This window comes from Drosophila miranda, chromosome XR, assembly GCF_003369915.1.
Source record: "Drosophila miranda strain MSH22 chromosome XR, D.miranda_PacBio2.1, whole genome shotgun sequence".
In the NCBI taxonomy this organism is placed as follows: domain Eukaryota; kingdom Metazoa; phylum Arthropoda; class Insecta; order Diptera; family Drosophilidae; genus Drosophila; species Drosophila miranda.
The window spans coordinates 2,456,642-2,478,379 of NC_046674.1; the positions used below are offsets into that span (position 1 = coordinate 2,456,642).

Consider the following 21,738-nt stretch of genomic DNA (forward strand, 5'->3'; position numbering starts at 1 on the left):
GTGAATATATACGAGTACATACAAATACATAAGTACATACTATAGATCTAGATGTGGTATATACAATGCATATATATATTTTGTGTATAAAAACAATAAACGATAAACAATAAACGGCAAACAAGCAGCTAACAATTGTCATAAACAATAAAACGAGAAGAAAACCAACACAAAAACCAAACAATTAAAAACTAAAAATACTTGAATTGTAAAACCGAAAAACGAATGATCAGAAGCGAAGCAGCATCCATAGATATACGGATATACGGATACGGGATAGGATGAGTTTTTTTTTATAGAAATTTTATGGACCATTCAAACTATAAATATAAATACCTATATATTAAAGGAATAGAAGTAACAATAAACGTAAACGTAAACGTAAACATAAACACTTGTGCTGTATCCCCCGTTCGCAGAGAGAGCGAAAAGTTTTGTCGATTCTGTGTTTTTTCGTCCTGCACTTTTTTCCTGTCGGTGTGTGTTTGAAACGTTCGTATATTGTTCATATTATATGTGTATATCTTACAATTAAATAATGTATCTGCATCTGTAATGGAACAACTTTTCACTTTCTACTCAATGTTTTAGGAGCAGCAACCAAAAAATGAAAAACGAATTAAAATAAAACAAAACAAAAGAAAACAAAAGAAAACAACAGAAAAAACAAATCAAGAACGCTTTAAATGTAACAAAAACGAAACGTTAATAGACTTACAAACAACAAAACAAATTAAATTTATAACAAAATTACATTTAAAATTAACGAAAAAAAAATTAAATTTACATTTAAACAACAACAAAAAAAAAAAAACAAAAACAAATTCAATTTAAATTTAACAAAAAACTCACACTCGTACACGAGACAGCTGCAGACTTTTGTGGCCCACTGTGAGAGCAATTTGACGTGTAAAAGAGCAAACGATATAGGAATATAGGAAGAGAAGGATACCCACATCCACAAAACACTCTAAACACACTAAATATACGTATATTATATAGAAATGCGAAATGCGAAAATGTTTTAACGTGTAGCCTTAATATTTGTACTCGTCGTCCTTTCGATTTCCAGCGACAGAAAAAACAAACAGCATGAAGAGATAGCAGTAGAAAATGATGTGTAACTATAACGATACGAATACGATTACGATTACGATATGATATGAATATGATATATATATATATACATATATATATATATATATATATATATATATACATATATATATGTATATATATATATGTATACATATATAAAGCTAAAGCTAATGCTTAACGGTGTTTACTACAATATTTCTTATGTACTTGTGTTTGTAATCATAATCTGGATTGATAGGATGAGTCGCCTTTATCTGACTATTTTAACATTTTACACTTACACTTACAATTTAATTTTACTTTTACCTTTACCTTTACTTTTACTTTTATCCTTAACTTGTACTTTGTTTGTGTGTCGTTTCTTTTGCCTGATGTTTTTTGTGGTCCACAATGGCCCATGCGTACATATGTATGTATAGTGCATAATGGAACATAAACCATATGAATATATATATAAATATTTACTTAATATTACCAGAATTATATATATACCTATGTCCTACCATGCGTACATATGTATGTATAGTGCATAATGGAACATAAACCATATGAATATATATATAAATATTTACTTAATATTACCAGAATTATATATATACCTATGTCCTACCACAAAATACATATATAAACCGATATTCGATAACGCAATTATGGAATCCCTGTTTTTGGTTTTATTTTTTATTTTCTCGAATTATTCTCTTATCCTTTTTTGCATGCTTTCTTTTGAAGAACACCAGAAGATAATGATGATGATGATGATAATGATTGAATGATGAACCACAAATACAACATATATCCCACCAAATTACAAATGGAGTAAATCTTAATGTTTAGCAAAAAAAAAAAAAAAAAAACATAATAACAATTAATCGTAATATTGTGCAATACTATCGATAGCAAAAGCCCAAAAACAACCAACCAACAAAACCAAAACCCAAACCAAAACCAAAACAAAGCAATTGTGCAAACAATTTAGGTTTAGGCTAAGGTTTAGTTTTAGTCGAAAGCTTCAGCTGATTTAGGATTTAGTTGAAAGACCAACCAGGTTTCTGCAGATTATATAGATTGATTTCGCACACCAACACCCCCCGAAGAACAACCTCCCAATGGCCCCACGAAGTTGCTTGATTGACCAACAATTGATGAGCTTTTATTGCAAAGTAATAGTACTCGTATTTTTGGTTTTGCATTTACCAGAACACAGAGAACAAAGGAAATCAATAAAAGTAAACTTAAACTGAAAGATAGAGGAACAACCGAACTGGAAATCAAAGAACAAACAGATTTATCAGCTACGAATTGTACGACGGAGTACGACGATGTTTTTGACAAACAAGATTGATAATAACCCGTCCATAATTAGAGTTTCGTTTCGTTCAAGCGCTGAACCTGAACTGAACGAATGCTGGATTGGCTGCACTTCAGGACAGCAGCAGAATCGAATAGAAGGGGCCCTTCTCCTTATAGCATACTGCTTTAAAGATGTATATGTAAGCTTCTTAATTAGGTTTAATCTACCAGTAATATACACATACATAGATGGATACGTTCGTACATACGTACATACATGTATGATGATATTATATGATACGATATGATATGATATATGTAATCTTCGTTTTCCTTCACTTGAAGAACTTTCTCCAAAAAACTCTCTTAAAAATATTGTGGTTCGGATTGAAATTAGATGTTTTTTAATAAACAGACACAACAAAATACAACACTCAACAAATACACGTACATATACACGTACACATATAGCAAATGGATAAGTCTATGGATATATATAGTATATACACATATATATTTTATTAAATACAAAATTATTTCCTAACAAAACGAAAAGGAGACCCCGAAAACCGAAACCGAAATCGTAAACGATAACCGAAAATGTTGATGTGTGAAATTTATAAGACTAGCATATTTCCTACCTAAAAACAGAAAAAAAAAACGAAAAAAAAACAAAAAAAATATACATACATACGTTATATATACATACATACATATATACACGGATATATGATAACTAGCAGCTAGAGCTGAGATGATACTCATAGACGACATATACAAGACAAGCATACATGCATATATATACATATACACACACATATATTACGGCTAATCGGTAAAGATATTGAATTTAAAATGATGATTGTACCTTTTGCTGATTTCGAAACAAAAAACGGCAGAAATCGAGAAAAGATATAGGACGTTGGACGCGGATAGTATGAATGCAAAGATTCCTTGCATCGTAGGTGATGCAAAACGTAATCGAAACAATATCTACTACATGTATATGTTTTAATAGATCGATCAGAGAGAGAGCACTTTTATGGGATTTGCTACGATATACATACATACATAAGATGCATATATAGATGTACTTGTAGCGATGGTAGCGATTGGACATTGGATTGCGCAGTTTCAGATTAAAAGAATTTAAATATTTTTATATACGAAATCGATTAGTGGTAGATCTCTACTCATAATACGACAGGATATGTATAGCATATACCATAGCGAGTAGAGGGCAGCAATGGCTTGGCGGCATTCGAAAGTAAACCAAAGACGGGTAATCAAAGATCGCACACAGAAACACTCACTTTTAAACCCACACTCAAACATACATACATTCATGGATATTATGAATAGTATATAGGATTTCCTTTTCGTGGGCACCAAGTCATATTCGTACATACATATGTACGCTCCTGGACACACATCTTTATCACATTAGGAAGCGTTGATTTTGTCAGTGTTCTAGATTCTGCGGATACGATTGATGGATCTCCAACGAATGGATGGGAGAACTTGAAATTGCCAACCAATCGGAAAACTCACCAACGAATCACCAACACTTCATCAACAATACAACAATAGTGGATCAACAATTCACCCATCTACTCAACAAATATTCACCAACCTCCAGACGACTCCAACTCAACCACAACACAACTCTAATCGTACTTCGATCAAAGTTTTTCGTATTCTACTCGTATCTCTATGAATGTGTACTGAATGTTTTTGCTTGGTGTCCATCTCTTTTTTAGGTATAAGGAATACGGAAATGAACATGAAATTCAAAAAACTTATATCAAAAACCAAGCACACCGATACATTTAGCATTGTAATTGATAAGGCTATCGATATTAGCGTTTAGTTTTATGCGAATCAAAATACTATATACATATATATACACGAATATGTGTATATGTACTATATATATATATGTGTCTGTGTCGTAATCAGATATGCGTACCTTTGGATCAGAGAAGGCCAGCTAATTTGTCGAATACAAGTAATCGTAGAGGAATGATTGTATCGAGACCAAAGAAAACCCAAACCAAACCAAACCAAACAAAAATCGAAGCAATGAGCCGCAACATTTGTATTTATGTATAGTTCCCTCCTTCCCAAACCAACAGATAAGCAAACCTATAACAATCGAGTTCCGATTTCAAAGATAGAGATAATAAACTCCAGGTGTAAGCTCCAGTTAAAACGAGTCGTCGTCAAACTTAGTAGAGTGGAAGTAAAGTGTAAACGCGTCTAGATAATTGATAGATATGATAAGAACTTTTGACTTTTATGGCTGTTTAGAGATTTTATAATACGTCTATATCTATATAGATATTATATATGTATACATACGATCGATATATATATATATAGATATAAACCAGACATTTTCGTAAATTATTTACATACTCAAAGACACAAATAAACAAACAAAAAACACATAGAACATTCAAAACATAGAAGATACAACCACTAACCGAACAAAAGTTTTGTCCCCCGGGGGGTTATGGGTATGGGTATGGGTATGGGTATGGGTATGGGTATGGGTATGGGTATGGGTATGGGTATGGGAATGGGAATGGGTATGGATAGGGGAATTCGAGTTCCCCTCCAATTGATTTTCGGCTAATTCTGGGCTTGGAAATATCCCTCCTCCCCTCCCAAAAAATACACACACGAGGGGTTTTCTGTGGGAGGGGGCTCTTGTCTCTTTTTTGTAGTGAAATAGAGAAAAACAAATCGAACATTGTGAAATTTAGTGTCTTTACACTTTAAAGAGAAATATATACAACCAGGAAATGGATTACTTAATTAAGAATTGTGAATGTAGAAATGCCTATATCTAAGCATCACACAGAGACACACTAGAGGGAGACACAGACACAGACACAGATACACTTATGCTCATACACACACACACACACACACACAAACATAGATACGGATGCATAGCCGTACAACAAATTATGATAAATAACATACTCTCGTACATATGCCTAAAAGGATAAACAACGTGTAGTAATCTACAGCAAAGAGCAAAAAGCAACAGCAACAGCAAAAAGCAACCGCAACAAAAACCAATTACAAATCAATGTCTATGTATTAAATGAACAAGAATATATATACATACATACACGATAAGTGTATATCAACAAAATATATACTATATATATACTATATATATGTATGTATTTGTGTATATGAAAACAAACGCTATCAAAAAAAGGGGAAAAAACTTATATAAAAAAAATTAATACAAAAGAAAAGAAAAACAAAGCAAAAAAGAAACCAAAGAAATAACAAACAAATACAAAACACAAAATTATCAAAACAAAATTAAAAAGCCTTTTTTATTCAAAGGGGAAAAGGGGGATAAGTCAAAGCAAGAGCCAAGGCATTAACCAAGGACAAAAGGGAGGAGCTTCTCCTTAAGCATCCTCAAATATTGAAAGTTTTCTTTACAAAATTTTGTATACGAACACTTCGTATTTTTCCCCTGAACAGAATTCTTTTTACTCAAATTATAAATTGTATTAGTTATATAGAACGTCTGTTGTTTCATTTTCAGAGTACATATATTCCTCGATGTCCAACTTCTTCACTTATTCCCATAAAGAGAGAGAGAGAGAGAGAGAGCTACTTTGAGTAGCCAAGAATTCTTCGATTCTCCCAAACTCTTCTTCTAAATAATAATTAATGCTGAGGCTGAGGGCATAGTAGGCTTTTCATTAGAAGCCATAGCCCTGTGAAAATTAAGCCTGTCTAGCCGATTCAGTCTGCCAAATACTACAGACCGCAGTCGCAAAAAGTATAAAAAATCTTTTCTTTGGCTAACGATTTTCGACTCAGAACAAAGGACAACTAACAATAGAAAACTAGTGAGTATATATTCCATTGTAGCACAGATCGCAAATGATACTCCGGGTTGTGTAATGGCTTGTCCCTTTCTAAGGCACATAATGGGGCAGACACTGTCGAAGCCGGTGACCACCAAGAACACGGTTGATTGTGAGAACAGTGTCTTCCGCGTGGGATCCAGCAGCATGCAGGGCTGGCGCACCGAAATGGAGGACGCCGACACCATCATCCTCTCGCTGCCGGAGGACCCCACAGCGTCCTTCTTCGGGGTATACGATGGACATGGCGGTGCTTCAGTGGCAAAATTTGCCGGACTTCATCTGCATCAGTTCATTACCAAGCGACGAGAGTACTTTGACAACGCCGTGGTGGGGGCCTTGAAGAGTGGGTTCCTTGATTTTGACAAGGAGATCATGCAGAATGGATCCTGGCAGCAGCAGATAGCCGGCTCCACTGCCGTGGTTGTGCTGATCAAGGAGCAGCGTCTCTACTGTGCCAATGCTGGGGACTCGCGGGCAATTGCCAGCATTGGGGGCAAGGTTCGCGCCCTTTCCTGGGACCACAAGCCACAAAACGAAGGGGAGAGAAGCCGCATCCTGGCCGGCGGTGGTTTCATCGAGCTCAATCGCGTCAATGGCACTCTGGCCCTCTCTCGGGCATTTGGCGACTTCATGTACAAGCGGAACATTCACATGCCACCGGAGCAGCAGATCGTCACCGCCTATCCCGATGTGGAGGTGGCCGAGATCACAGAGGACTGGGAGTTCGTGGTCCTCGCCTGCGATGGCATCTGGGATGTGATGTCCAATCAGGAGGTGTGTGACTTTGTGCGAAAGCGCATCGCCGCGGGCATGACCCCGGAGTGCATTTGCGAGGAGCTGCTGAACAGCTGTATGGCCACCGACTTCAACATTACCGGCCTTGGAGGCGACAACATGACTGCCATTCTGGTCTGCTTCCTACACAACAAGACGTTCGAGGATCTGGTGGTTCGCTGCGGCGGCACCAATCAGAGCCCCGCCGTAATGGACTCTCCAAAATCCTTATTGGATGACATCTAAGCACCTTTGGACGCCAAATTAGGAATTATGAATTATTTGTTATTGTTTTTGGAGGCTTGGTAGCCGCACAGTTATTAACGATACACAAGTGATACACACGATCACACACGTAGATCGAGTATTTCGATCCGCAGCCCACAGTCCACCCATTTATTTTATTCCAAATTTTGCAGGTGTTTTGTTAAAAATTTAATAAAATTTTAAAATTAACCAGCAATTAACCATCATTTACAAGAATTCGAGTTCCACTACATTTTGAAGTTCTTTCGTAGAATATTGAATACATTTTTCAAATTATGGATGAAACTCTTTTTGTGTTCATTTCTCAGGGATCGTTGGATCTCTGGCTTAGAAGATGTGCAAATCTATATGAGATATGGTGTATATGTGTAGAACGACTATGTATTATACTAGCAAACCATTTGCCGCAGTACTGAGAACTATTTCAGTTGCTGCGAAAGAAGTTTTTTGGAATCATGAATTGAATGAGCGAATGAACTTCAGGAACAGGTTTGAATCTGGATCCGTGCCGATGAGCAAGCCTCAATAATCTTGTCTCAATTATAAGTAGCTGCACTATTCCAAATAAGTCCATTTGACTTGAAATCGAGCGCATGACAATGTAGACATTCTTTGTCCATAGCACGAATCAGAACTTTCCGATGAGCGACATATTCTAAGTGTGGTTCTTACTTGAATGCGAGACGAAGAAGATATCTCGTGCCTTTTGTGACTGAGATTCGCCCAATTGCGACATTCTCACACGCACATTTTCGTTATCTTGTTGGAATCGTGAATCTGTTCTTTCTGCTGTAATATTTCGCATGTTTCTTGCTTTATTCGTTCGACGGCCCAAAAATCGTGATAGGAAGAGCAAAATTAGTTAAAAGCCTTATCCCATACATACAAAATATAAGAAAAATTCATACAAATCGGTCGAGGAGTTGACATGAGATATGTATTCGAAAAATGGTTATGCATTTATTCTTTAAAGTACATAAATGTGTTCCATCGTTAGTCACCAATTCCTCCCATCTTTTTGGCAGCTTGCGGACTCCGCCTGGAAAATGCCTTGCGAAAGAATGAAAATGCTGATCATTCAAGCCATTCGACATCGAGCGAAATAGATGGAAGTGGCGATATATGGGGTATATGGGGCGGGTGGGATACCTTTTCCTATTTCAATATTTTCAGGTACGTTTTAATGACATAAGAAACATGTGGCCGATCTTTATCATGGAGCAAAATCACTTTTTTGTGCCTTTCTCTTTAGAGCAGTCTAATTTTGTAATCAGACTACTGTGATATCGCAATGTTACAAGTGTATTACAACATTTTAAAGATACGGAAAAACTCAAAATGCAGAATCATAGAGAATGACCATATCTAACAGATTAAGGAATCTGGATAAGATCGGATTATTACTATATCTAGAAGGAACAAATCAATTTGTAGTACTCGTATCTACTCAAGGCCTTCCACGCGCTCTCTCATTTCCTTTCTCTCATACACTCTTCGTCGTGCAGTGTGTGCTCTCTCCGGCGGAGGGGAGCCATGCTGACTGAGTATAGGGTATAAATAAAGAGTCGCAGACGTATGTAGCTGCGACTCACAACGTTTAGCTTCGTTTCGTTTGAGTCACTCCAAAAGATCTTGACCTCACCATATGTCTCCGCAATCATTCGGTTCGCCTTAGGTGCCGATTTTTTCGAGTTCAAAACAAGAAGCAGCACTTCCCGCAGATGACCCCTACTTGGCCATTTGAAAAAACAAAAAAATATTCATGAACATAGAAGCCATAGCTCTGATTCCTTTCATTCCGTTTGAATAGTATGCCTGGCCTGCCGATTCAGTCAGGTAAATACTACAGACCAGACCCAATTGTGTAGCAGTCCCAAAAAGTACAACGACAAAAGATCTTTGCTTTGGTTAACCATTTTTGGGTCAGAACAAAGGACAGCAGCAAGTGAGTATAGAATCCATCGTAGTACAGAAAGTCCAGGATGTGTAATGGCTTGTCCCTTTCTGAAGCACATAATGGGGCAGACACTGTCGCAGCCGGTGACCACCAAGAACTCGGCTGAGTACGAGAACAGAGTCTTTCGAGTGGGATCAAGCAGCATGCAGGGCTGGCGCATCGCAATGGAGGACACCGACACCATCATCCTCTCGCTGCCAGAGGACCCCACAGCGTCCTTCTTCGGGGTATACGATGGACATGGCAGTGCTTCAGTGGCCAAATATGTCGGCCTTCATCTGCACCAGTTCATTACCAAGCGGCGGGAGTACTTTGAAAACGACTTGGAGCTGGCTTTGAGGCGCGGGTTCCTGGACCTTGACAATGAGATCATGCAGAATGGATCCTGGCAGCAGCAGACAGCGGGCTCAACCGCTGTGGTAGTACTGATCAAGGAGCAGCGTCTCTACTGTGCCAATGCTGGGGACTCGCGGGCCATTGCCAGCATTGGGGGCAAGGTTCGCGCCCTTTCCTGGGACCACAAGCCACAACACGAAGGGGAGACTAGCCGCATCCTAGCCGGCGGTGGTTTCATCGAGCTCAATCGCGTCAATGGCATTCTGGCCTTCTCTCGGGGCTTTGGCGACTGCATGTACAAGCGGAACATGCACATGCCACCGGAGCATCAGCTCGTCACGGCCTATCCCGATGTGGAGGTGGCCGAGATCACAGAGGACTGGGAGTTCGTGGTCCTCGCCTGCGATGGCATCTGGGATGTGATGTCCAATCAGGAGGTGTGTGACTTTGTGCGAAAGCGCATCGCCGCGGGCATGACCCCGGAGTGCATTTGCGAGGAGCTGCTGAACAGCTGTCTGGCCGCCGACTTCAACATTACCGGCCTTGGAGGCGACAACATGACTGCCATTCTGGTCTGCTTCCTACACAACAAGACGTTCGAGGATCTGGTGGTTCGCTGCGGCGGCACCAATCAGAGCCCCGCCCTAATGGACTCTCCAAAATCCATATGGTCTGACATCTAAGCACCTTTGGGAATTTTTAATTATTTGTTATTGTTTTTGGAGGCTTGGCAGCCGCATAGTTATTAACACTAGGGTGTGGTGGCATACACACGACCATACACGTAGATCGAGTGTTTCGATCCGCAGCCCACAGTCTACACACTAATTTTATCAACCACAGGAATTTGGATTCCACTACATTTTGAAGTTCTTTCGTAGAATATTGAATAAATTGTTCAAATTATAGGATGGATATCTTTATCCATAGAAAAACTCTTGTTGTGTTAATTTCTCAGGGATCGTTGGATCTCTCGTTTAATTCGAATAAATGTGCAAATCTATAATACAATTTTAAGATCTAGATATACGTGTATATGCGATTGATAGGGTGTATATGTTAAGTACGAATATATAATGTGTGTGCACCAAGGTATATGCAGGTGCACTCTATAGAGTAGGTGTATGTATGTACGATATCTTTGGTGCGATTAGCTGTAGGTTCGAGTCGTAGGTGGAGTTGGGTTGAGTATAGAAAATGCAGTGTGCTTCTCGTGTCCCTCTAAATATGCTCGACGATAACTACTCGTAATGTGTAAAGTGCTACAAAATAATATGCGATATGTGTATAGATCTATAGATCTATAGGTCTTCAGATGTATAGATGTATAGCTAGGGGTAGGGGTGTGTGTCAGGGGCTAATTAGTGTTATAGTTATGTCAATTATTGCACCACATGCGGCCGTAAGAGTGCTTAAAATAAAGTGCCGCACACATGTGGAGGAGACCCACAAGATGTGCGCCGAATTTAAAGATAAAGACTAGATATCTCTCGTTTTGGACCGACTTCCGTGCGGGAAGCAGGAAGCCCCATCCTCAATGCCTTAAAGCGAAATGATTAATAAGGTTAACTATGTATACTTTTCAGTGTTTATGTGTGCGTGTGTGTCTATGTTGTATCTTGTAAAATCATAATTCTAAGTGAGAAGAAATGTGTGTGTGTATAAAATTAGCTTTGCTGTGGGTGTCGACGATCGGGTGAGCGGGGACGGTCTCTGGATCTACATATATGCTGATCGAACGATCGATCGATCGTATTGTATGTGCTATCAAAAAAATACTGGTTACATTGGTGGTTTGTCGTTGTTCTTGGCAAGTCTCTAAAGAAGTCTCATTACAACTAAGTGAAGATCAAACGATCGCGGCCTTAGAGGGGCCATCGGATCGATCCCTGTCTAGATATCTATATCGTGTGTATAACTTCCTCTGCTCCTCTTCCTTTGCGCTCTCTCTCTCTCTCTCTCTCTCTCTGTCTCGTTCTATTTTGGAGTGATCTGTCTCGTGGATCAGCTAGTGCTCTCTCTTTGGAATCATCTACTCTCTAAATGGTACTTTAGCTCTTTTGCATTTTTGTTTTTTATCACATATTCGTTGACTACAGTAAGAAAATGGCCTTGGACTTGGACTTGGACTCTGGGTGGTGCAGGGTGGGTGCTTTGTGGGGGTTTTGCTATCCTCGATTCTGAAGTTCTTTCGTTCTCTCTGGTGTCTTTTGCTTGGATATATTCTGTATGTGGTCCCTGCCCTGGGACTATGCCACCATCGCATAGTTGCCCGTGAGCTCAAAGGGACTTGTCTTGGCCGAGTGCGTGAAGTTGTTCTTTGGCGAAAAGTCGACCGGCTGCTCCTGTGCCCCGGTGCCTGCCGCACCGCCCTCTGTGGGGGGCGGTGGGTTGGGTACGTGATAGTGGTAGTGCAGCGGATGCATCTTTTGGTAGAGCACACTCGGATGGGCCAGAGCCGTCGGCTGGATCACATTGGTCCGCTTGAAGTGCTCGTTGTCGCACAACGGATAGGAGGAGGAAGAGCTCTGGTATGCCAGTGCCGCCTGCCGCCGCTCCTTTTCTTTCTGCAGCAGCTTATTGGCCAGCGTCGACTTGGCCGAGTCCGGAGGGGCAGTCGTTGTCACCGTCGAGGGGGAGCCCGAAATCGAGCCCGAACTGGAGCCACAGCTGGAGCCGCCCTCCTGCTGCCGCTTGGGCGATGCAGGGGGTCGCCCTGTGCCGCTGCCGCTGCCGCTGCCACCGCCGCTGCTGCGGTTCTTCATGCAGGAGGACTCCTCGTGCTTGTACAGGTACGACTTCAGGGCGAAGGCCTTGCCGCAGCGGGAGCACGAGTGCGGCTTGGTGTTCGAGTGCGTCTGGATGTGGGCCCGAAGGTTGGACTTGTCCGCAAAGGCCTTGCTGCAGACGCTGCACTTGAAGGGCTTCTCCCCGGTGTGGGTGCGGATGTGGCCCTGCAGCAGCCAGGGGCGGGAGAAGCACTTGCCGCAGTGGTGGCACTCGCAGCCCTGGCTGTGGGTGCGCACGTGCATCGAGTAGGCGGGCATCGACACGTACACCTTCTCGCAGAAGGGGCAATGGCGTGCCTTCTTGTCCATAATTGACCTTCGAAAGGATTCAAGATTAGTTTGGGTTGTCTTTTGAGATCTTTTGGGTTCTCTGTCGTCCCCTACCTATGGGTTTGTCTATGGCGCGCCAGATTCGAGGACGTGGAATACTTCTTGCCGCACTCGGGACAGATGTGCTCGTCCTCCGTGGTCTGCTCCTGATGATCATGCCGCTCCTGCTCCTGGGTCTCCCCGGATTGGTGGCTGTGGCTGCTGCTGCTGCTGCTGGTGCAGGAGTTCGAGTCGGAGATGGTGCAGCGCCGCAGTTTCCTGCGATCGAACACCTTGTGGCTGTAGTAGTTGGAGTCATCGTCCGACGAACAGGCATAGAAGTGGGGCTTAACCTCGGCGTCCGTGATCAGTGGACCCGCTGCCAGCGTGACCTCCGCCAGCTGTGTGAGATTGTACAGCTCCTCGGGTATGGGAGTGGCCTGCTGGTCCTTCGTCATGACGATGAAATGGTGTCTGCAAAGAAACGAGGGAATTTCTATGATGAAATGGCAGTGGAAATCGAAATGGCACTGGCCAAGACGAGACAACCTGCTAAATGCGAACCACATGCGTCATTCCCACCCAATTGACCAACGACAACGACAACGCGAGTGAGTGCTACATACAAATACATATGCATATACATAGACATACATATATGTGCAGATGTATCCGTGGAATCTATGGGAAAGACATTATAAATGTGTAGCATCCACAGACCGACCACGGGCAGATGCATCCATCACTCTCCTCCTATCAGAAACCCCCTTGGGCCATGGATCGCCCTCTCTCTCTCTGTCTCTCTGTACCGGTAAGCGCCATAATTCTTGTTTGTTTATTTGAAGATTCATCAATTTATAATTAAGGACGTGGACCGAGAGGCCACACGGCCACGATGTGAGCCAAAGTCGTCTGCATCATCATCATCATCATCATCATCATCATCATCATCAGCATCAGCATCATCAGCATCAGCATCAGCGTCGTGCGAATGGGGATCGCGGGATCGGGGGAATGGGCACTGAAGATGGGGTTGGTTGGCACACGGGGCGTATGATTAACGTCAGAGCATGGCCGGCATTGCATTCTGCTGGCACTTGTTGGCTCTACGGGTTCTACGGGTTCTACGGCTCTACGTTTTTGTAGTTCTGCATCTTTGTATGTTTCATATATACGGATGGAGGGGGCTGGGGCTCTTCTTCTCTACTCGCATGTGATATAAATTTATGTCGAAATGAGTGCGCTTAATTTGTTCATGTTGTCGTGGCATTGATTAATCTCGCACGTAATTGGCGCAACACAGCGGCAGGTGGGCTCCCATCTATAAGGCAGGGTTCACTGTAGTCATAACCCAGATACTCATAGATCTCCGCCTCGATTTCTTAGCGTGGAAAGGCCATCAATTTGTTGTGTATATCCATCCCATAGCACTTGATCATTTGTTTATCCATGGCGAAAGCTTTTCTCCTTTCAGCCACCACCGACTAATCGTCTAAATAATCATCGATTCATTCAATGAGCTCTGAAGACGAGGTCATGTGCAATAAAGCGGCTGCTTTGCTGCTTTTCCGCGGTTTTGTTTGCTTTTTCTATAGAACGCGCGTCTCAGGCCCCCTCCCAGGCCCCAGGCCCCAGCCCCAGGCCGCGTGATTTGAGGTAGTGGGGCGTGGGTGTGGGTGATTCTATGGCTAAACATCTGCCAAACCCCCAGCCCGCCGGACTTTTGCAACCTGTTGAGCATTCTTAGCTGCCAATTCGCTCGCGTTCTTTTTTGCTTTTTTGCCACCGCGGAGTACATCAAAATGTTGGCGGCAATTAAACAGAATTCTCGCTGCGAAGGTGGTTTTCCATGGAAAACCCCTTCAATGTGCCCCCCTGGGGTGGGGTGTTGCGTTGTGCTCTGCGGTGTTGTGCGTGGGCCGGGCCAGACATCCCATAAGTTGTGTCTTGCCAATTTGCGGCCCATTTATTCATATATCCCTCTCCTCGTCCACACTCTTCCCAGGTGGTTGCCTGCCACCGACACTCATACACACAGCACATAGCACATATCTATGTATACATACTATGTATATAGAATGTTCTACCTAATCACGTCATTTTCAATACTCTCGATATTCCATCGAACACCGAACGGTGTGCCACTCAAGAAATATGAATGTGTGATGGGGGAGAACTTGTACGTTCGTGAACATTCCTCTAAAGAAATCGCCGAGGAACAGCTGACAAGTGCTGCTGCCTTCTTTCGGTCTTTGGTCTCTGGTCTCTGGTCTCTGGTCTCTGCTCTCCCCCTAAGCGATCTGTGGTCTGGTGGTCTGGTGGCCTGTGCCATATTTTCGATGTCAGAATCGTTGATGTTGAGGCAAACGAAATGTCGCATGTTTCTGTGACAGGCCGTTAATTAATAATTCTTTGGGCAGCACCGTGCAGCGATTGCAGATCGCAGATTGGTAATCGCAGATGACACGAGCAGGAAGTACACGGGGGGCACGGACACGGGCACGGGTCCGGACACTGCTTGCAATGATGGGATCCCCAAAGATCTTCTTTGCACTCCAATTGAGTCACCATAATGCACCTCCCCCCCCCCACGCACATTGACCCAGGCAATGCCGAAGAACAACCGTGTGTTCCATTTCGTATGGTTTTTTCCATTCCCACCGATGCAGAAGAGATCTGCGCAAATCGAGGCGCACACTGCATGGCCTCTCCGTCCGTCTGTCCGTCTTTCTGTCTGTGGCCGTGTCTGTTGCCCCGTGTCCGTCCATTCATTGCCAATGGGAGGAAAGTTCAAAGTCCTGTTAATGTACACAAAAGCCAAAGAGAGAAATTCTGGACTGCAACAATGGTGCAGAGGCGTTCAACGAGGTGGAGGTGGCCTCAGTGGCCTTAACAACGCTGCTGATGGCGATGCTGATGCTGATGGTGGCCGTACGACGTACACGTCTCTTCCTCTTCTCCCATGGATCTCTATTAATAGACACCTTTCCTAGGGCCCACAGGGACCATAGATGGACAAGGGTTGAGAGACGTTGTGTTGCTCGGGAATATTGTAGTTTACATTTTAGTTCAAACTTGAAAATGCAAATGGATAATAAACAAATCTCAGCGCCAGTCTCTCTGGCACTGCCTCAAGAGTCAATGCCACACAGAGGACCGATCCGAGGATCCCATTCCCATTCCCATTCCCCCTCCAATCCCGCTGCGTTTCGACCGAATTGTTTGGATTGGAATACCAAGGTTTCAGGGACGGTGCAGGGAATGTTTATGCCAGAGGCGGTGGCGGCGGCGGCGGCGGGCCCTCATCAATCGTTGCCTCAAACTGCAGTTCTCGATGGATTGTTTACGGCGATATAAACAAGGAAAGGACACAAAGGATCGATCGCGACGAAGGAGGAAGCTCTAGAATCACCTGTAAATCATTTGCGATAATTCCCCGCTATATTTGTATCACTTTTATAGTACACCCCTGCATATATGTATAGCTTTCGACCAAATTAGTTGTTGTGGTTCCAAGATCTACGCAGTTCTCCCCCCGGTCTTGAACAACGCACTTTGCAGCCTCTAGACAATGGCATGATTACCAGATATCACCAGACACATATACCTATATGCACATACATATCTCTGTAGAATGGCACCCATTTCCCCGTTCTAAGCTGTCACTTCGCTTTTCTTTCTTTCTGGGCGAAAGAGACTTCATTTTTCAGAAGAAGAGCATCCCATCGCATCGCGTCCGCAGAATTAGCGGCACAAGAGGCTGAACCAGAAGCAGCCCCATAGAAGCTCATTGCCAATGCAAACATTTCTCACGTAAATGTCAAAATATCAAAAGAAATAATAATATTAATTTAACAAGTGTGGTCGTTTCGTATCGTATGGGTAGATCGTATCGTATCGTATAGGATCGGAATGGGATGGGATGGGATGGGATGGGATGGACAGTGGGAAGGGGTCTGCGCACTGCCAGTCTTTTGACTGTTTTGCATTCACGCGAATCTTTTGGCCCAATTTGCCAAACAGATTTTTGTCTTCGATTTGGGGTGTCTCTGTTTCCTGGCGAAAAATTATAGTTATGTTATGCATTCTCTCGCCGAATGGTATTGTGTAATCCAAACGGTGCAAAAACAAAGAAAAAACACGGGGGAAAATGCTTCACATCTATTAGAAGAAGGCCCCCTGCCTCGAAGGGGCTTTCACTTTCTTTCTACCAAAAAGTAATCGTAATTTTTTGCCAACTCACCCCACACGCAGTTTTTTCGAATAGATCGGGTGGGATCTCTGGGAAGCAGATTCCGCTTCTCGTCTTGTCTCTTGTCCCTCGTCTTTCGGTGTCTCTCGTCGGCGGTGGTTATAGGTGGCTGATGATTCAGATGTCGATGCCAAATCAATAATATATTACACACAGACACAGATATCGGAATCCGTGTTCACATACGACTATATAGCGACACGCGTTTCACTGTTCCTCTCGTTCTTCTCGAGATTTTCACGAATTTCAAATTTCATCACAAGCCAAGTGTTCGCTCGGATGTGTGTGTGAGGCGGCGTGTGGTGTGTGGTATGGAGGGTGCTCTGGTGTTCTGGTGTTCTGGTGCTCTGGTGGGAGGGTGCTGATCGATCGATGCTCTGAAGCTCGATGATCCTCGCCAAGTGTCAAAGCTATCGAACGGTCGAACAAACGATACAAACGGTACAGACGGTGCAGACGGTACTGGCAGTCCGCTGTCCAAAAAAAAAGGCGATCGCAACGCAACGAGATCCCAGGAAGAACTGAATCTTCAACGGAACACCACTTACAGTTTTTACATCGTGATCGTGTGCCGTACGATCCGAGGGAGACGTGGACGACAGCCAGCAGCTGTTCGCCGCCGCCACCGCCGCTGCCGCCACCCGAGGATCGTCGGAGTGCAGAGAGAACTCGGGGAGAACGACGCTCGGATCGGCAGAGGAGAGATCGGAGAAGATCGGAACAAGTGTGTGCGGTGTGCGGTTTATAAATAAATCGAAAATACGAGTAATGTTTTCCTTATGCCTCCTCTCCTCTGCTCTCTTTGCTCTCTACGGCTCTGGCTCTGGCTCTGGCTCCGGCACGGGACGGCACCTCTCCCACTGATTGCTGAAAATGGAAAAACTGTTTTTTTTTTAAGTGCAGGGCAGGCAGCAGGACCACTGCGCAGAATTTTCTTCCTAACCAGTGTCAAAATACTCATAGAGTGTGTGTCTTTCCCTTTGGCGGCAGCCCCCATGCTGATCTCTCTCGCTCTCTCTCTCTCTCTCTCTCTGGCTTCGTGGTTGGGCAGTTTTTACGCTGTTGCCGGCTCCTCTGCTTTTCCTCTCTTGTTTTTTCCGTGTGACGCAGTGAAATGCAATTTGGCATTTGTTTGTGCTTTCGGCGGGCATCCAAAATAGATTCCGCTCACCTGTACCCCATTCCACCCACCCCCTAACCACTCCCTCTGCCATTCTCGCTCTCTTATTCTGTTATTCCATCCCTCCCCCTGGCTGGCCTTTGAAGGAAAACGAATTCCACACAGGTGTTGTCGCCTGTTCTGTGCCTCTCTTCTTCTCTTCTCTGTCTCTGTCTCTCCCTCTCTCTCTCTCTCTCTCTCTGTCTCTCTTTCGCTGTCGGCTTTTCCGGCGTAATGAACTTAATGTCGCCCCGTCAGGTGGTGGGAGGTAGGGGTCGGGGCTTGGGTTGGGGTTGGGGTTGGGTATTGGTTCGGATATATTTATGGTTGGTATATTTTCTATATTCTATATTCGATATGATTTATGTGTGTGCTTCGGGTACTTTTAGTTCTGGTTCAAATTGGTTTTTGATGTTGGACAAAAGATTTACGGATCAGACCATCCCATCCCCATCCCCATTCCCATCCCCTTTGCAGTGCGTTTTTTCGCACTTCTTTTGGGATTTTCACACTTCACAAGTTGCAGCCCACGCACCGATCGAAAGACAAAGGAAATCCCAGCAGCTGAGGCAGCAGCAGCACACCAAGGGTGTGGCAGGGAAAGACAACGAGGGAGGCAAGAGAATGGATGATGTCTGGCGCCAACATGGAAATGCAATTTGAATGGTAAGGTCAAGATGGGCCAGTGCCATGCATCAGAGAGAAAGCTTTGGACCAAGGAAATGCCACTGGGTAGGGGGATGGGATGGTATGGGGGGGTGGGAGGTAGACCAATGTGTGACATGTGCTAAAGACACTTTGTGGCAGCAGCGTCGACTTTAATCACGGCAATTAATAAGAGAAGAAAGGCAGCGACAGGCGGAGAAAGAGAGAAAAAGAGAAAGAGAGACTGGGACAAAGGAAGGAAGTGTCCCATACCACGAGTATAGCACCCCCATCCCCATCTCCATCCCCATCCAAGATTCAACCTCAGGGAAGATCTGATCAGCAGCCCCCATCAGACAAGAACTAAGCCCCGAGACAGGCGAGGCCTCACCCAGAGCGAGAGACCATTCTGGAGACCGACGACGACGACGACGTCGACTGGCGGCCATAAATCTATTTTCGTCCTGATTCCAGCCAGGCCACCGTCACCTCCCACCGCTACCCGGCCGTGGCTTTGGCTCTGGCTATGGCACCACTCCACTCCACTCCACTCCACTCTCTCCTCACTTGCTGCGCAATTGCATCGTCCCGTCCGTCCGATCTCCCATGCGGCAAGGCAGCTCCATCTTCCCGTCTGTGCTCCGTTTATTAAGTGCCCCTGGATCTTTATTTTTAACTGTTTCTCTGCTGCTGTTTCTGTTGCTGTTGCTGTTGCTGCGGCATCGCATCGCATTGGGTGGATCGTTTCTTTGCGTAGGTAAAATGCAACTAGGGTACAAGTACAAGTACAAGTATTTGGCCACCATTCTCAGCCCCATTCCCACTCCCATCCCGATTCCCTTCCCATTCCCACATCGAAGAATCGACAACCACATCCGTAAATTCCAGACGGACGGGAGGTTCTCCAATTATTTACACAGATAATAAATAAGGCGGAATCAGCGTTAATGCGAAATTCAACAGCCAGGCGAAATGAAGAAAGAAAAGAGGGAAATCTTCTGCATGCACGCACTGGTATATATTTTTCTCCCCAACAATTTCTTCGTTTGTTGTTTTGTAAATAATTTTATAATTGATTGTTAATTGAAGCCTGATGATCATGTTGCGGTTCCATAAATTCAACGATAATCTGAGAAATCTGTGAATTCGGGAATTCGGGAATTGTGCCACGAGCCAACGACTCGACTCCACTTGAGTGGAGACCTCAGATCTCAGATCTCTTGCGATTACTCGAGTGGCGAGACGAGACGAGGCGGCTATGGCTATAACTTATATCGCAACGTGCGACTTCATCACCCAATTCTCCCAATTCAATGCAGCATCCTGTTTACAGGAATTCCATTCCTTTGACTCGCAGAAGTCTCAAGGGTTAAGGCGGATGGATGAATGGTTGGATGGATGGATCTCTCTCTCTCTCTTTCGTACTGGAGGGGCAGCACCTGACACGGCTGCCCCTGCCAGGCCGGATATGTGTGTAATTCCTGTGCGAGGAATCAGAGCTGCTGCTGCTGCAGTGTTGCAGCTGAAGTTTGGATCGTGCCGCGGCGTGCAGCAAGATCATAAAGTTCTATTTATACAGAGGCTGACAACAACCGACGGATGGACGGATGGACGGCTGGACGGATGGGGGAACTAGCACTGACTCTCTGCTGATTCTGATTCTCATTCCGAATCGGATTCGGATTAGGGGAGTTGCGGATGCATGGAGAGCAAAGCGCACTGGCGACGACGAGCGCACACTCACGTAGGGGAGGTTCAAACTCCAAACTGCATATCCAAATCCAAGTCCACGGCGCTGCTAAATTTGAACTTTTGAAGAGCAAGTGAAGCGGCTACCGATTCGATTCCGTAGGTGGCTGCCACTTGGCAAAGGCCTGCCTGGTTGAGGAGGGTGTGCAGGGGTGGAGAGGTAGAGAGGTGGTGGGTGCGTGGCATGTGCCTCAAGTGGCGGCAGTGGCTGTTTATTGACGGCTCGGAGCTCGAGTGAAGAGTGCAATGGAAGCGAAACATCAACCGTGTCAAAATTCAAAGAAACAAAAGCGGAAATGTTGTTGTTTTCTTTATTTTTAACAGCGGAAAACATGAGGAAAACTAAAACAGAAATCATCACTTGGATGGTAATGGAAAACTTGCTTTGGTCAATGAACTTTCCCATCTATAATTGGCCATGTCAGCGAATTGAAGAGTTATTAACCTGCAGAACTTGTACATAATATCATAATAAATACTATAGGTTACAATTCGTTGACCAGATTCTCACTTTTTTCTCTTAATTAATCATTTAATTTTAATTTTACAATTGACTAAATTAATTAAAATAATTGTTCTAATATTCTTTCAGTTTGCGTTTAAATAATTAGATTTTGCGCCTAAAGTTATCGATACAGATAATCACGTGATGCAATCGATAGTTTTCGTTTTTCATCGGTATATTTACGGTATATTTGGTATATATTTCTGAGGGTCAGACCGTATATTTTATCGCTAAGTCCGAGGTCACACTGATTTTCATGCCACCATGTCTAGCTTAGCTCACACAGCTTTGTTTAAACCTTATTTTATAAGCACTGCAATAAATAGATTCATCAATCGTATAAAACTATGTGGGCATTACTAAATGTTCTATATAGCTAATAATATTCGACGGAACATAAAAATTGAGCAATATGGTTTGCCATCCTTGACGGAGAACGATTAACCTATTATAAGCCAAGAGGGTATTTTAATTTTCCACCGAATATAATGAAAGTTTAATAATGTTAGCGCAGTTCAGGTGAAAGATATAGTGGGTTTTTCAGAGGAAAGATGGCATAAATCTACAATTACAATCGTTAATATTTTCCGCCATTTACCTCAAGTAGTTTAACTATTTAAATAGAGGGGGCTTTAGTGGGCTAAGAACGGTTTTTCATTTCACGAGACTCCACATTGTTGTTGAGGATCCAAAATTGAGG

General features: G+C 43.6%; 3 protein-coding genes across 3 annotated transcripts; 2 read left to right on the top strand and 1 right to left on the bottom strand.

Moving 5' to 3' along the window:
- The first annotated feature begins 6,110 nt into the window (after positions 1-6,110).
- Positions 6,111-7,492, top strand: LOC117186632 (probable protein phosphatase 2C T23F11.1). Its single transcript, XM_033387645.1, has 2 exons — positions 6,111-6,275; positions 6,350-7,492. The coding sequence occupies exon 2, from the start codon at positions 6,357-6,359 to the stop codon at positions 7,314-7,316; it is 960 nt and encodes a 319-aa protein (XP_033243536.1). The 5' UTR covers positions 6,111-6,275; positions 6,350-6,356; the 3' UTR covers positions 7,317-7,492.
- A 1,647-nt stretch (positions 7,493-9,139) lies between these two features.
- On the top strand, positions 9,140-10,565 carry LOC108153277 (probable protein phosphatase 2C T23F11.1). The gene is made up of 2 exons (XM_017283146.2): positions 9,140-9,282; positions 9,348-10,565. Exon 2 carries the CDS (start codon positions 9,354-9,356, stop codon positions 10,311-10,313), a length of 960 nt encoding a protein of 319 aa, XP_017138635.1. The 5' UTR covers positions 9,140-9,282; positions 9,348-9,353; the 3' UTR covers positions 10,314-10,565.
- An 11-nt stretch (positions 10,566-10,576) lies between these two features.
- Positions 10,577-17,526, bottom strand: LOC108153276 (zinc finger protein 333). The gene is made up of 3 exons (XM_017283145.2): positions 16,972-17,526; positions 12,804-13,202; positions 10,577-12,735 (listed from the first exon to the last, which is right to left on the bottom strand). The coding sequence occupies exons 2-3, from the start codon at positions 13,184-13,186 to the stop codon at positions 11,880-11,882; spliced, it is 1,239 nt and encodes a 412-aa protein (XP_017138634.1). The 5' UTR covers positions 13,187-13,202; positions 16,972-17,526; the 3' UTR covers positions 10,577-11,879.
- Positions 17,527-21,738: the final 4,212 nt, after the last annotated feature.

What these genes read in the sequence shown, in the direction of transcription:
- LOC108153276 (XM_017283145.2), bottom strand. Translation starts at nt 13,186, where the DNA reads ATGACGAAGGACCAGCAGGCCACTCCCATACCCGAGGAGCTGTACAAT. An exon ending in CGCCATAGACAAACCCATAG is followed by an intron (nt 12,736 to 12,803) that starts GTAGGGGACGAC and finishes ATCCTTTCGAAG; the next exon opens with GTCAATTATGGACAAGAAGG.
- LOC108153277 (XM_017283146.2), top strand. Translation starts at nt 9,354, where the DNA reads ATGGGGCAGACACTGTCGCAGCCGGTGACCACCAAGAACTCGGCTGAG.
- LOC117186632 (XM_033387645.1), top strand. Translation starts at nt 6,357, where the DNA reads ATGGGGCAGACACTGTCGAAGCCGGTGACCACCAAGAACACGGTTGAT.